General features: G+C 39.0%; 1 protein-coding gene across 2 annotated transcripts in view; it reads right to left on the bottom strand.

Moving 5' to 3' along the window:
- Positions 1 to 3,291: 3,291 nt before the first annotated feature.
- dennd1b (DENN/MADD domain containing 1B) overlaps positions 3,292 to 17,025 on the bottom strand; it is a 299,799-nt gene continuing 286,065 nt past the window's right edge. For both annotated transcript variants that reach the window (XM_043699790.1, XM_043699791.1), the window contains 3 exons: positions 16,323 to 16,396; positions 7,823 to 8,039; positions 3,292 to 7,257 (listed from right to left, as the gene is read on the bottom strand). In XM_043699790.1, coding sequence (XP_043555725.1) covers positions 6,715 to 7,257; positions 7,823 to 8,039; positions 16,323 to 16,396 — 834 coding nt within the window. In that variant the 3' untranslated portion in view covers positions 3,292 to 6,714. The remainder of the gene's footprint in view (positions 7,258 to 7,822; positions 8,040 to 16,322; positions 16,397 to 17,025) is intronic.

The raw sequence follows: 17,025 nt of genomic DNA, 5'->3' as shown, positions 1-17,025 counted from the left end.
TTCTAAACGGTGAGAAAATTCGTAAAGCCAAAGTACAAAGGGATCTGGGAGTGCTAATCGAGGATTCTCTAAAGGTAAACATGCAGGTTGAGTCCGTGATTAAGAAAGCAAATGCAATGTTGTCAATTATCTCAAGAGGGTTGGAATTTAAAAGCACTGTTGTGCTACTGAGACTTTATAAAGCTCTGGTTAGGCCCCATTGGAGTACTGTGTCCAGTTTTGGTCCCCACACCTCAGGAAAGACATACTGGCGTGTCCAGCGGAGATTCACACGGATGATCCCTGGAATGGTAGGTCTAACATACGAGGAACGGCTGGAATGGTAGGTCTAACATATGAGGAACAGCTGAGGATCCTGGGATTATACTCATTGGAGTTTAGAAGATTAAGGGGAGATCGAATAGAAACTTACAAGATAATACATGGATTGGAGAGGTGGAATTCATTGCTGCGGAGTGCAATGGAGGCCGGGATGCTAAATGTCTTCAAGGCAGTGATTGATAAATTCTTGATGTCACAAGGAATTAAGGCTATGGGGAGAATGCGGGTAAGTGGAGTTGAAATGCCCATCAGCCATGATTGAATGGCGGAGTGGACTCGATGGGCAGAATGGCCTTACTTCCACTCCTATGTCTTATGGCCTTATGGAAATCTGCTGTTCTTACCTGGTCTGACTTACATTGGACTCCAGATCTACAGCAATATTGTTGACTCGAAACTAGCCTTAAAATTACCTGACAAGCCACACAGTTGTAGAAAACCATTAAAACATAAAACTGGATAGGCCTAAGCACTTGAAACAACGAGGTGAACACAGCCCTATGGATCCTGTAAAGCATTCCTTATAAACATCTGGGAGCTGGGCTTGGATCCCTGGAAGTGATGTGTAAGTGAATGTTCTTGACATCAGTCAGGACCTGACAGAGTATGGTGTTAATATCACTAGCAAAATTGTAGTCAGTGGGATGTGACAGGGGGGAAGGTTGGGTGGGGTATGTGTGGATAGGTCTTGCAAAAATTGGGAGAAGATAGAATCTCAGAATCGTACCTTAGAGACTATATCCAAGGTACCATAATAACTATTCATACATATTCTATTCCTAAGGTAAGACAGACCAATAAGTTCAGAATTGGTGATGTTCACTGGTGACTGCACGTTGGGAAGTACCATTTTCAACACCTCAGATATTAAAGCAGCTTGTATCTATATACAACTAGATCTGGACAACATCGAAGCTTGCATTAATAAATGGCAATCAATATTGTTTTTCCCAAATGCCAGGTAATGGCCATCTCCACAATTGATGTTGAATGGAGTTATTAATACTGAATTCTCTACTATCACTATCCTGAGAGTTATAATTGCCAGAAAATGAACTAAATTAGCACAATGATTCCTTTAACAAAGTGTGCTGATACTTGATACTGCTGGGGTCATCACAAAAGTTAAAGATTTAATCAAATTTCTCAAAACCCCCAATGTACCTGTCTGACATACTCAGGATAATATAAAACACTGAACAAGTTTCTGCACTTAATGAGAAATGACTACTTCTTACAAATAAATTCCAACCATGAATCAACAGCTTACAACTCTAACTTAAACGTACCTCTTATTTAACCCCTATACACATTCAGACAACCATTGACAAACATATATAGTTATGTTGGACAATGAGGTGGAGGGAGGAGAGGAAAAGGGGAACACAGTTCAATAGCACCAGTCCACAGAATTCAATGAGGGGTCCTTACGTTCTTCAAGTCTTTTTGTTCTCTGACCTTCTTTCAAAGTTCATTCAGCTTTTTACTGCAGAACAGAAGGCAGTTGGCACATTGATTATTCAGTCACAGTCACTGCTTAAAGAAAGCAGTTTATAGGTAAATTGTGTGAGAATAGCTGCCTATCTTTCAACTCTTAGATACTTCTCCGCATGGAGAGAGGATGTTTTCATTTCAGAGTCTGAAGGCTTTCTGCCATTGAATTGTTCTCTCTCAGGCTCAGGAGTCTGAATTCTCCTGCAACAAGAATGTCCATTAGAGACCTCAGTTCCTATGATTTTAAGAATACAATCCAAAGTCATTGAGAAAAATTAAACTGCATATTTGGGGTATGTGACCTTGCATATAACAAAATATGCATTCTTTCCATTTTTTAGAAGGCAGGATGAGATGAAATCAAATATAAAGAAGCAACCAGATTTAGTTACAGTATATGAACGTACTGAAGTTTTGATATCAAGACATTGCATTTCCTAGCAATCACTATATCTCGATAATTAATGGGTTTTGAAATTTGCCCTATCCACACAGACACCATTTGCTAGTCAGTAATTTTTAAAATGACTGGTATTCACGATATACACGATCTCTTTCCAGAAAGCTTGATCTCTGACTTTTTACCTTTTCCCATTGAGGATTGTTTTGAGAAGCTGCCATCTCAAATGGAAAACCACCTTTTGATGTGGAGCCCATTGCAGCTACATCACTTAAATAACAAAGTGCCCTGGTGAGTGTAAAATATGGAAACAGTTCTTGCATTGCAGTGAAAATATGTTTGAAATGTTTTGGAAAAGCCCCATTGTCTCAAATTGGTATTTGAAGCCCATCTGAGGAGATTTGCATTTAGCTAACGTGTCCTAAACAACTTTCCAGCTGGATAGAGAGAATAACAGAGCTAACGTTTTAAGTTTCGTGTGCTTTCAACTCTTCATTCTGATGAATAGTCACTGGACTGAAAACGTTAACCCATTTTACTCTCTACAAAAGCTGCCAGACCTTCTGAGTTTCTCCAGCGCTATGTTTTATTTCAAATTTCTAGTATCTGCAGTTCTTTGTTTTATTATAACATTCCAGCTAGCTTCTCTACTTCATTTCTTCTCCCAGAGTTAGCTTTTTATGAATAGAATTTAACTTCATAGAACTTCACTGATTTTACAGTGAAGATGGATTGTTATTTTGAACTAAATGAATGAGTTGGCTTTGCAATTAAAATTGCTGAAACATACCCAACTAACTGCCTACATTTCGATTGACCTTAATCACATTTGCAGAGTATTAATAGCATAGGCCTGATTAATTGTGACACCCAAATAATAATGTTTTGCCACTATTTGGAAGAGCAGAAAGTGAGGACTGCAGATGCTGGGGGTTTTTTTTTGAGGATATTCCTGAAGAAGGGTTTATGTCCAAAACGTCGATTCTCCTTCTCCTTTGATGCTACCTGACCTGCTGCACTTTTCCAGCAACACATTTTTAAGCACTATTTGGAAAAAACAACTTAAACAGAACATCTCAACATAAAATTGAAACTTTATTGTTCGGCAAAGGCAAAGCACAGCTCTGCAAAGTCTGAAGAATAACTTTATTCAATTTTTTTGACAATTTCTCTAGATATTTTACAGCAGTATGGAGAACCATCAAAACATCAGGTTAGCCAAAAACATCAAGTATCCTAATTTGTCACTCTGGTGAAATGGTCACTGGGTTTCATTTTAAACAGTTACATCCTTAATTGGTACAGTGCTCACATAATTGTCACAAAAATGCTTTGTTGAACATATATGCCAGCAGCTTAATTTGGAATTTGTACATCAAAATCTGGGTCAGTTGGAAATGCAGATTCAACTAGAAAGCAGAAAGTCCAACTTTCTCCGTACATTTTGAATCAGAAAGGCAAGTTAACGCCACTAATAGGGTAAGATGCTGTGGAATATAGCTTGTGTTAACCTAGTTAAAAATGGATGGCCTCTATAAATGATCCTCCGCAATGAATGCTGAAATTAAAATTGATACCAATGACACTTCTGCAGATTAGTCTTAACAGTGACTTGGTGCTTTAAAAGTCAAATTACTGCCAATTCTGTTGGACTTTTAAAACAAACAGCAAGATGACAAGATGCACAAAAAAAGCCAAATTCAAGTGGGACACAGTTAAAATGCATTAACATGGAGGAATCTAAGCAACAAAATGCTTACTATTTACAACATTTTGATAGGTTAGGGAAACTTAAATGTATTATATTAAGTTGAATTGGTTAGTGATTCATGGATACTAAGTGTGTTAACTAAATGCTTAAATGAACATATAATTTTTTGCATAAATTAAACATGCAAGTCACTTATTTTACTGAACATGCATATATACATTTTGCAAGCAACAGGTAATGGCAACATTCAATTTTTAACAATTAACACGTAAATGTTTCTGATGTAAGCCATTCATTAGGTTAACAAAATGCATACAGAAAAAGTGCACTCTAAATTATGAAAATTATATAAACTACAGAGCATTAAGGTCAGAGTGGACTTCTGACCAAACAAAATGTTAAAGACAGAGACTGGAAAATAAAAAAAAGCACTAAAAGAGAAAATTTAATTCCACAGCAATCTTTATTCACAATGATCTCCTGATCATGTTACTTAACTTTGCACTTGGCATCGAGCAAGTTTTGATGGTTAACTCAACCCAGATGCATTTTAAGGGCTTCTCTGTATTCCACATTAAAATTTATTATTCAAAAAAGCTTGGTGCAAAGATTTAACTTGAAAGCAACATCTCAAATATAAAATGAGTATCTCGAATTCATATTGCACAGAGTTATTCTAAAAAAGACAAAAGCAAAGAGGCTGCTTTTTAAATTATTTGCAATATCTAAACCAAGGACAACAATAAGAGTAGTTGAATTGACAAGAGAGAATTTAAAACACAACTCAGCTCAATTTGAGTTTTTTTTTGGAAGTCTGAGGTATATCAAATAGGATTATCCTGCTGATTTTCAGTTTTGATATACAGCCTAAATAATGCAACAGCAATGTTGCAACTTGATACATCAAGTATGTGCTATCTTTTCATGCACATTATATGCTTAGTTTCGAACCAATACGTTATCATTTCCAAGGTAAAATGAAGTACCAATTTGTTTCCATTAAGGCACATGTTTGAGCCTTTGCCACAGTGATGTTTCAGGTATTTTAAATGCCTGAAAAAGAACTAAAGTATTTTTATACACGTGTCTCTGAATGACAGAAACAGTCCTTTAATAACATCCAGTTTTAAGAAAAAGGATAGAGGAACAAAGAACCAATAGCAATGCCTCCAGTAACAAAATAGAGTGCAAAATGGTGTCTTATTTAAAGTAATCATCAAGTAACCAAATGTTATCTAAAGATTTTAAATTATTAAACATTAGTGTAGCACATGTTACTGGAAACATCAGATTTGTGTATGTTGCCATCTATCCACATATTCATTATCCTGTTTATACAGACTTAAGTACCATTAATGAAACAAGAATACCAACAGCCTGTCCTTCTTCCTCTTTATATCCCAGTGTTAGTTGCCATTTACATTACACCAGTCCTATTACAGTCACATTCTAAAACACAGCAATATTTCACTATTAACATTTACAGCTTTTGTGCACATTTGTTCAATACAAAAAGAAAACACTTTACAGCAAGGGTACATAGAAAATTGATAACACTTACAATTTATCAAAATGTTAACAATTGTATTTTATGTTCGGCCAAAATTCTCAAAGAAAGTCTCAAGAAAGCTGACTCACTTCTCATAAAAACTGTTTTGTTGAAAAATTATCGCTCAAGAAAGGTTCAAATGAGCTATCATTTATGGGGTTGAAGGTAACAAACACAATTCAACTTCTTTCAGGAAGACGTGGATTGAATACTCATTGGTACTAACAGACTGCTGATTAAATCAAATACAGCATTATCTCCATAGAGACTTCTATTGTCCCTTTATAAACCACAGTTTGCATTGCCATTCTTGATAATTATTGCCTAGTGACATGTTTTCAAGCATTTTCAGGATTACACTATTTAGACACTAAAGAATCTTTATTTCTGTGACAGTGGTCTAAAGTGGTCTAAAGAAATTCAGAAAGATGCTACATAATGATGTCAGAGGACTATGACTTGTAATTTTAAGGCAGTACCTTTGATTATTTGGCATTAATTTACTGCATATATCATTTATAGACATGGGTGAAAGAAAAAAATGAGTGGAGGGTTTAAACATTTCAGAATGATTAAACAGATTGCTTGCAGATTTATACAGATGAACCAGGAGATTTGAGGAGGACTTGAAATGTAAGGATTCTCAGAGAGTAGTACCATTGTACCCTCCTCAAGTAATTGTAAATTCAGACAATGCCATCTCATCCATTCAATACTATATAAGGTATTTTATGTATAGCATGCAAGAATTTAAACACCACAAGGCATTTGCCTTGTTACCCTCTTTTGGGTGGAATAATGCAGGGAAATCTCACTGACAACAACATTTCAATCTCCCCATGTGATGTAGAAACATAAATTTATTTCTTGTCTCATACTTAAAATTGATTATGTTTCAGCTGACAACAGCTTAAATTAAACTTTTGTTGTGTGCATGCATTCGTGATTGCTGTTTGTCAAATCAGTACCTCCATTCCACGCAACAATGTGTAGTCAAATGTTAAGCCCAAGTGTATAAAGCAGCAATGTTTCCAATAGTCCACTTTAGCAGTGTATTAAAATTTAAATTTGAAAGAAAAATCTATATTTGATTTTGCATAATACAGTTCACTTCTTTTGCACTTAAAAATGTCAAGAATGCCTTTAGTTACTGCGGTATCACTCTCAATTTTTCAGTTTCTTAAATAGTTCTTTGAATGAATCGAAGCTTAGAAAACTCCTGTACCTGCGCACTTAATTCTAAGTATTGGAGGTGGAAGCATCAATACTGGAAACACTGTGACTCGTTCCAAATCTGGAACATAAACAGTCAATTTCTTGGAGTAAATCTATTTCACTTGGCCTTATCAATTCAGCCTCAAAATCTTCTTTCTCCCAGGGGATTAAAACGGATGTTTGTCTTGCTGTATTTTGACGCGGCTCTTCACAAGTACCGTCTTCACTGGTTAGTGTTCGTTTTGACTCCTTTAATTCGGCTGAACTTTTTTGCTTTGGATTTGATTCTCGGCTGGAGGCAATTGTTGCCACTGAAGTTTTAAAAGTTGAGTCACTCTTGAGTTTAGGAAAATGTGTCAACTCATCGACAAACACATTGGAGCTTTCATAAGGTGAAGCTTCAAAGGTGAGTGGACATTCAGTAACATAAAATGATTTTCTGGGAGATGGCGGAAGGGGCCGCCTATGGACAACAGTATCATCTTGTCCCAAGTGCCAACTCAGATGATCACCATATCGTTCACTGAATTCAGAAAGGTTTCCTTCACTTGGAGTATTGGACTTGTTCTAACAAAATAGGAAAAGACATAATCAGTACGAGCCATCCCAAAAGCTAGAAAGATAATTTAAATAAAATATCAGAGAATGGTTACACTGCAGGAGAAGGCTATTCAGCCCATCACATCTGTGCCAGAAGAATCTATTGCCAAGTATTAACGACAGTTAAACACAATAGTAAATCTTCTGTACAAAATAGCTATTTCTTCGCATCATCTTTTGTTATTTAACATTTTCTAAATCCTCAAGATTCAAACTAGGCAACAAACCTGTTAAGGTTTTTATTTCCCTAAATTAGTTCTCAACAGCATTCCGTGCCGGAATAAGATGGGAGCCACAACACAAGTCTGTCCAGCAATTACACCAATAAAATTCATGCATAAAGTGCACATGATAAGATTAAGAAACAAAATAGTCGGTCCATTAAGCTAATGAACTAAGCTGAGAAACGTTAGTGTCAATGTAAAGCCTGATTGCAACCTCGATTGAGATGATATTTTGAATTAATATACCTAATGAACTTAGGGTCACATTGTATTACCATAATCATACAAGTATAATGTAGAGTACTCACTACAGCTTTGTAACTGAGATCATCCATTGACTTGAAGAAATCCAGGCTTTTTGCACTACACAGCTTTCCTTGATCTGAACTGTTTGTACTGAGGGTATCTAGGATCTCCCCTAATAGATCCATCTGTCCTGGAGACTGTGCCTCTTGTTCGGTCTGTTCAGAATCATCACTGTCATCGATATAGGCACATACATCTCCACTGTCTTCAGATGATATCCTAAGAATTGTGAATATTTTAAGTAGTTCAGTTCTGCATGATGGAAGTCCTTACAAATAGAATTACCCATTTATTAATACATTTGAAAAGTTAATTAAAGTGATAACGTATACCATGTTACAACACATAGAACTAAATTTGCTTCATAGAATGTCAAACCACAAAGGACAATTTATGCTGAATGATGGATGAGCAGAAAATTCTAAATATACACTTGACCAAATCACTGACACTACTTCTATTCATTACTGCATGTATGGGATAAAGACAAGGTAGTTTTACTCTGTGCAATTAGGGAGCTGCAAATATGAAATTCAAGTACATCTGAGGTGTTAAAGCAAATTTCAATATTTTAACAAGTATGTTAGAAATGGCATTGGTAACTAGTAACACAGATACCTCCAGTTATAATTTGTAAAAAGTCACTTGTGATACCATCACCATGAATTATACAATTGTTCAAGACTTGGGGTTGAACTGACTGACAAATAATATAATGGTGCTAATTGACATCATTGTCGAAAAGTACAGCAGGAAAAGTACAGCAGGTCAGGCAGCATCTAAGAAGCAGGAGAATCAACATTTTGGGCATAAGCCCTTCATCAAGAATGTCATGCTTGTATATGCTAGCACTAGGGCTATTTTTCCAAAGGAAACAGCAGCAGCCAAAAGGGCTAACTGCCCAGGACAGGAAATTGTCAGTTCAGGGGTAAATAACAGTCTATTGAATTCTATTCTCAGAGGATGAATAGTCTTTGTGATGCTTGGGTACTGTCCCTGCCTCTGGACCAATAGGCCTCGGTTCAAGAAACAAAACTAAATCACTGGGAAAGAAAACTCAGCAGATCTGGCAGCATCTGTGGAGAGAAATCAGAGTTAACATTTTGGTCCGTTGACCCTTCTTCAGAACCGAAGTTCAAGTCTTGGTTCAAGTCACATCTGCTCCAAAGATGCATCTTGCCACCTTTGAACATGTAGTTTGGAAAATGTGTGGAGGTGTCTCCACAGGCATGGTGGTCAAGGGGCAGTTCCTAAAGGCTGCAGACCAACACAGGGGTTCGCAGCCTTCCCTGCTTGGTATGTGTAACAATTACCAGGCATATATTATTGTGCAGATGATGCATTCCAAGGTAGACAAGCAGGAGGCTGGAAGAATACAGCAAGCTAGGCAGCATCAGGAGGTGGAGAAGTCAACATTTCAGGAAGAAGGGTTACACCTGAAATATTGACTTCTCCACCTCCTGATACTGCCTGGCTTGCTATGTTCTTCCAGCCTCCTGCCTGTTTACCATACATTATTGTATAGCAACTGTATCTTTAACTGAAGATAAAATAAAGAGTGTCTTGAGTCCTGCTCTGAAGTCTGACTGGAAGGTTTCATTTTGATTTTTTAATTTTAATTTTGAGAGACTGAAAAAGGGCAGGCTGTTTTTACTGAGAAAGGGGATAATGGCAACAGCCTGAGAGATAACAATGGTTAGACTGTGGGTCTCCAAAGTCCCCAAAATGTTGAGAACCTTGGGTTAAGAACAGTTGTGCTGTAAATTGCCTGTTCACTTAGAAGCTAAAAGAAAGCTCTCAAAAACAGATAATCAGAATTTCTACCTAGTTACAATGACCATGTGACCCACACAGCAATACTGATAGGCTTTAAGAAAGGAAGGGTCCAAGGTACCTCTGAAAACTCTTGGACAAGATTAGTCTGTTGGGATCCAAGAAAAGGAACAGTTTCAAAATGGTGTGGTTCACCACACAGGAATGTGAAGGGGAACTTGTGTTTACACTGAAAATATTGAAATAATGGTGAGTTAGAGTGAGATTGCAGGATTCAGCTAATTTCTATTTGAAGGAAATAGCATACTGTGAAAGAGTTGTAAAATTAAAAGTTCCCAGACAGAGGAAGGGAAAGAACAGAATTAAACACTTGTATTCATTCCATGAGGATTGAATGTCTACTTAAAACATAGTATAATGTATACTTGTGAAATGTTTTCAGACGTGCTAAAAGGAAAAAAGGGGAATATTCTGTTTTGTGGTCTCAAGAATAAACTAACATGTACACTACAGAGAATATTTAATTTGGATTGCTTTCAATCTTCTCCTACAGTAAAGATCTTAAAATATGAACTCTTCTTGTGTTACCTGTCAGTTTTACAAAGAAATTTGACATTCTAATTAATAAGTTATTATCTTCTTGGAAATTGTAATCCAATCATAGAATCCCTACATTGTGGAAACAGGCCATTTGGCTCAAAAAATCCACGCTGACCCTCCCACCCAGACCCATTCCCCTACCCTACTACTCGTCACTTCCCCTGACTAATGCACCTAACGTACACATCCCTGAATACTCTGGGCAATTTAGCATGGCCAAGTCATCTAACCTGCACATCTTTGAACTGCGGGAGGAAACCGGAGCACCCAGAGGAAACCCATACCGACAAGGAGAGAACGTGCAAACCCCACACAGGTAGTTGCCAGAGGCTAGAATTGAACCCGGGTACCTGGTGATGTGAGGCAGCAGTGCTAAACACTGAGCTTCCTTGCCACCCTTAATGTTTTGGCCATGTGTCACTCTGTGATAGTGTTACCTTTGAATTTACAATTTATAAAGGTTTGAGACAGAACATGTCAAAACGAAGGTTCCCTTTCTCAGATTTGAACTGCAGGATGTAACTTCCTCTGAGCTGGTCAACCCTCCGGTGCTGAGAATCCGTTTATTGAACTTAATTGGACGTGAGCCTTTCCTCTGGTCACTCTACGGCCAAACTACTAGCATGTGACTTCATCCTCCCTGCTCATCATACCTGGGGGTTATTAGATTAGATTAGATTAGATTACCGGAGCACCCGGAGGAAACCCACGCAGACACGGGGAGAACGTGCAAACTCCACACAGTCAGTCGCCTGAGTCAGGAATTGAACCAGGGTCTCTGGCGCTGTGAGGCAGCAGTGCTAACCACTGTGCCACCGTGCCGCCCACTGTGCCACCGTGTCAAATGATCCCATTTGACTTCAGTGTCAGGATCGCTGCTCCCTGAGAAATCAGATAAATGGTGAAATAATTGAAGCTGTTACCACAAAATATATTGGCTCCTGGCTTACTCCAAAGAAGAATTCCACTTCTTTTGGGAGGATCCAAAAAGATTGAAAGATAAAGGGATAACAATTGAAACAACATTGACTTCCATAGGTAGCTATGGCACATTCAATAGCTGTCAATCGATGGTAATGCAGGTAGGACAATAAAAAATATGTAAGTGACCAACATGTAAATATGAAGCTCCATTGATGAGCATTCAGATCATCACAATGCCAGGATCCATTTATAAGCTACTTTTAAATCTCAGATGTTAACTGAAATAAAATATGTAGAGGCTATAAAAGGTGGAGTAACATTTTCTGATGATATTGCCTTGAGTCTCTCTGATAGCAGTGTGGTTTTTATCATGGACCTTCCCCAATAGCCTCTGTATACAGGCATATCACTGAAGTTAAATCAGTTAGGACTGCATTTCTCATGAGGAATGATGAATATACTAGTTCTTGACTGGATCATCCTCATACCGGGGCATTGCCTTGCAGAGTGATATAGAGCAGAAATGGAAGAATATCAGCACCATGCAAAAGTTTAACACTGCAGGTTTCTGTAAGAGGCCAGACTGGCTGGTTGATTATTATTAAGTGTTCTGCAAGATGTTGACCTATCTAATTAAGGCAGTTACTAAATTACTGACGTGACCATAATAGTTTGATTTGGTTTTGAACTTACAACACCAGATTTGTCACCTCGAAAGCCTTCATCTCAAAAGCTACCTTGCCACAACCTCAAGTGGCATAGTCATTTGGCTATGATTAAATAACTGACAAATACAGCCTTTGACAGGCAGATGGAAAACAGCAAGAGTTCAGCACCAGGGCACAGTGTGGCAGCAATTCTCCGCTAAATGTATGACAGCACCATCCTCCTGACTCACTTCCTATCCCAGAGAATTATCTCATCAGTGAAGGGATCCACTGCTGTTTGTCATTTATACACCAGATTTGGATGGAAATTTAGGAGCAATGGTTAGTAAGTTTGTGGATGACACCAAAAATTGGTGGGTGTATTGGACAGTGAAAAGGCTTATCTAAGATTACAAAGGGATCTCGATCTATTGAGCCAATGGACTGAGCAGCAGCAGGTGCAGTTTAGTTTGGGTAAATATAAGGAATTGCATTTTGTTAAGATGAACAATGTTAGGGCTCTGGGTGGTGTTGTAAAACAGAGACCCCTAAGGGTTCAGGTACACAGTTCGTTGAAAGTTGCATCATGGTAGACAGGGTGGTTAAGGAGACATTTAGCATGCTTACCTTCATTGTTCAGACCATTCAGCATGGGAGTTAGGATGTCATGTTGAGGTTGTACAGGACGTTAGTGAGGGCCAGTTTTGGTGTACAGTGTGCAGTTCCGGTCAATAGACTTGCTATTGAAAGGATACTTTTGAATTGGAGGGAGCTCAGAAGAGATGTTCAAGGATGTTGCTGGAACTGCAGGGTTTGAGTTAATAAGGAGAGGCTGGGACAGTTTTCAGTGGAGCTTAGGAGGCCGAGAGGTACCTTATGAAGGTTTATAAAATCATGAGAGGCATAAATAAGATGAAAATCATCGGTCTTTTCCCTACGGAAGGGAAGTTCAAAACTGGAGAGCATATTTTTAAGGTGAGAGGAGTAAGATTTAGAAGGGATCCAAGGGGCAACTTTTCCCACAAAGAGGGTGGTTTGTATGTGGAATGAACTGCCAGAGGAAGTGGTAGATGCAGGTGCAGTTGCAAAATTTAAAAGACATTTGGACAGGTACATGAATAGGAAAGGTTTAGAGGGATATGGGCCAAATGCAGGCAAATATAGTTTGGGAAATTTGGTCAGTATGGGTATGTTGGATCGAAAGGTCTGTTTCCATGCTGTATGATTTTGTGACTCTACGACCAGGTAATTGTTGCTTCTGAAACATGGTCGTATGAATTCTTATAGTTTACCTCCTGCTAATGCTTCAGCAGTAAGTCTTAGATATTACTGCCTTCTACCTGGAAGTAATCACACAGGGCAGCTGGTCAGACGTTTGACACATGCGGTGAGATGGGACACTCCCCATCCACAGGTGGATGTGAAGGTGTGTATGCGGGCGTGTGCGTGTTAAATCCAACTGCTTGTCTGCCCACTGCCTGTCTAGGAGAAAGTGAGGTTTGCAGATGCTGGAGATCAAAGTTGAAACTTTATTGCTGGAACAGCACAGCAGGTCAGGCAGCATCCAGGGTACAGGAGATTCGACGTTTCGGGCACAGGCCCTTCTTCAGGGCCTGAAGAAGGGCCTGTACCCTGGATGCTGCCTGACCTGCTGTGCTGTTCCAGCAATAAAGTTTCAACCACTGCCTGTCTACCCAGCCCTGCCCCCACCATAATCATAACAACAGCAAAATGGCATCTGGTAACTGCCAAACGAAGTCCTTAAGAGGGAATTGAGGGAAAACTGCTACCTTACGACATCCCCCAGAATCTGGGTGAACCTCTCCAGCACTGAAATTTAATTGACGGTGAGAAATGCCTATGCCAAGTTGCCAGCCTGGCAGGATCCGTGCACCAGCTGATGGTGGCCAGTGAGGGTGATGGACTGGAGTAACAGGCCCTCATTGTAGTACTCCCTAGGCCCAGAGGGCACCATCTCACGCAAGCTGTAATCATCATAGCGTCCTTGCCCCAAAAGGTGCCCTTGCCCTGTATGTAATTCCTGAGCCCAGCCCACCTACCCACTGACCTCTGAACACACTTTAACCTCCAATCCATCACAGCTCACATCCCCCACCCACCCCGCCCAGTCCACCACTGCCCATGTGCAGTGCAGTTTTGCCACTGCTCCCACTGGATAGAAGGTAATCAGGAGCAGTTCAAGGCCAGAACTGCTGCCTCCAGCCAACTTACAGCTGATTGGCCATTAAAAGGGGGCAGCTTCCAGTCTTTCCCAGGGCCAATTTTGCCAAACTATATTTTGTAGCCAGGGAGGGGCCACTGACCCCCGTATAATTCAACCAATAGATCTTATTGTCAAAGGTCGCTCATTCATTCACATCTACTTTGATGCTTTTGCCCACTCGTGTTACATACTGCCTTCGAGTGGCATTGTAACATAATCACTTCTGAACCCCATTTTCTCTGATTTGCAGTTCCATCGACAGCTCTAGACTCCTCTGTCCTTATTCCTCCTGCTTGTCAGATACGACAAATTTCTGCTCCCTTTCCAAATGAGGAACATGCATGACAGAAGTTGCAGGAGGTGGAATTTATTCACTGCTTCTAAGCCGGTGAAAACTGCTAACATAAGGTTACAAAGCAAACTGACTAAATTAGAGAGCAGTTAAACTCCAACTATTGGAGTAACTGTAAACAAAAATGGTTGTTTTGCTAATGGAAAGTTAAGTGCGCATAGTTAAGTGTATTCTATAGCCTGCTGAGCTCAGTAACTGAGGCTGAATTAGCAGCATCTCCACATCTGAAAATAATGAACACCAACAATGAAATATATTGCGCTATTTCACATCTCTCATTTGTATTGCTGTGAGTGAACTTAACTGCATTATGCTGCCATTTAGCTATCAAAGATGAACACTGGAACACAAAATGCCAATCCAAATCACCATTAAGTAGACTTACACTCTCCCCAAGTACACATAGCTTGATAGTTTGAAACCAGCAGAGGTCAGCATTGATGCATATATTTTTGACACTGCACATTTATTATCCAACGTGATCTTCTCATCAAAAAGAAAACATAACTAACTGCAGAGTACAACCAATCAATGCAGAAATGCTAACATTAGGATTTTTTCCCAACTTTATGAATACTTGTATTCAGTTTACTTTTTCCATTGCAAATCCTTTGGTAAGTTGTGTTAAAATGGATGATTGAAAAGAAATGAAAGTATGTTAAACTACAGCTGCAGAATTATACACAATTAACAGTTTAAATATCTTAATATTTTCATTATACATCCTGCAAGCATTTAAGGATGTTTTCGATTCTCACTTCCTTGCTTTGGGAAAGTTGTGAGATTTGAAAGGTTTCAGAAAAGATTTACAAAGATGTTGCCAGGGTTGGATGGATTGAGTTACAGGGAGAAGCTGAATAGGCTGAGGTGACCTTATAGAGGTTTATAAAATCATGACGCGCTTGAACAGGGTGAATAGCAAATGTCTTTTTTCCCAGGGTAGCTGAGTCCAAACCTAGAGAACATAGGTTTAAGGTGAAAGGGGAAAGATTTAAAAGGCACCTAAGGGGCAATTTTTTCAAGAAGGAGGTAGTGCATGTATGGAATGAGCTGGCAGAGGAGGCTGGTGGTGGAGGCTGGTATAGTTACAACATTTGAAAGGCATCTGGATGGGGATATGAAAAGGAAGAGTCAAATGCTGGAAAACAGGACTAGGTTAATTTAGGATATCTGGTCAGCATGTAGGTTTGTTTCCGTGCTGTACATCTCTAAAACTCTAAGAAAATAATAAATTTCTCAGGGCTTTCGGACATCGATTTACTGCTTTGTACAAGAAGTTGTTTTTGAAATGAAAACAAGTGCAGTCATACATGAGATACTGTATGGAGAGGTACCTGTGCATATGCTAAGAAATTAAATATCCAGTGAGCCACAACTATCATTCACTTGAAATGTATCAAAAATATTGCCATCCTGAAATACTATATGAACCACTAAGTTCAACTATATGAAAATATATGTGGTGCTGGAAAAACACAGCAGGCCAGGCACCTTCCTTGGATGCTGCCTGGCCTGATGTGTTTTTCCAGCACCACATCTTTCCGCTCTGGTCTCCAGCGTCTGCAGTCCTCACTTTCTCCTATATGAAAATATAGTTGAACATTGGGTATACATCAGTACCTGACCAAGAGATGTGGTTCATATAATACACTTGGCATACACCTCAAATTTAACCTTTTGTTAAAACTTAACTGATAATCATCCGTCCGGGAAATACTGGATTGACAATGAAGCATAAACAATACCTACTAAAAGACACAACTAAAATGATTCCTTGATAAGCTCAGCAGGTCTGGCATCATCTGTGGAATGAAATCAGAGTTCATGTTTCGAGTCGAGTGACCTTCGATCTGAAACGTTAACTCTGATTTCTCTTCACAGATGCTGCCAGACCCACTGAGCTCATACAACAATTTCTGGGTTTTTTTTCTGATTTACAGCAATTGCAGTTCTTTCAGTTTTTATTTAACATTGTTCCTTACTTGCTTGCTCTGTCTGTCTCATCAACATCCAGTGGCGAAACAATCCCAGCGTGTGATGATCGTTGAGGGCGAATCTAAAGGCAATTAGACAAAAGTGATTTTTATTTCTCATGTTTCATTCCTATTCATTTTGATTCTGAGGATGGCATCAGCCTGTTTGAGTAGCCAATTCAGTGTGCGCGCGATTTAAACAATTACGTCTTCAGTTAATATCCCAAGTAAGCAACATCTCTGAAGAGCCCACAGGAGACCAATCAGGAGCTGCAACTCAAGATGTTTTTGCCCCTTTTCAAGGGAAATGTAGATATTAATGCAGAATGGTCTTTAATCAGCTAAGCACTGATCGTGCTGGGATAATGTTGACATGTCAGATTTCCAGCAAGACAATTTGGGTACACAATTGTCACAAATTGAAAAGTACTTATTTTTACTGTGAAGTTACTATGATTCTAGCAATACAATCGACAAGAGTACAAAAATGCACACATCAAACAATCTTCATTGGTTAAGCACATTCTTGATACAATATTAGTGCACACATTTTAATAGCTTGTCTTCCACATTTATTTTTAGTGGGATTAATCACACCGCTGTCAAAAACGGGACTTCACGATTATTGCAATGCAGCCCACTCACAAAACTTTGATAGCTAACTCAACATGTTACGTACCACAGGTCATTTGGAGTGCTGTTCACTGCATGG

This window comes from Chiloscyllium plagiosum, chromosome 11 (genome assembly GCF_004010195.1).
Source record: "Chiloscyllium plagiosum isolate BGI_BamShark_2017 chromosome 11, ASM401019v2, whole genome shotgun sequence".
Lineage (NCBI taxonomy): Eukaryota > Metazoa > Chordata > Chondrichthyes > Orectolobiformes > Hemiscylliidae > Chiloscyllium > Chiloscyllium plagiosum.
This window is presented reverse-complemented; position numbering and strand designations above follow the sequence as displayed.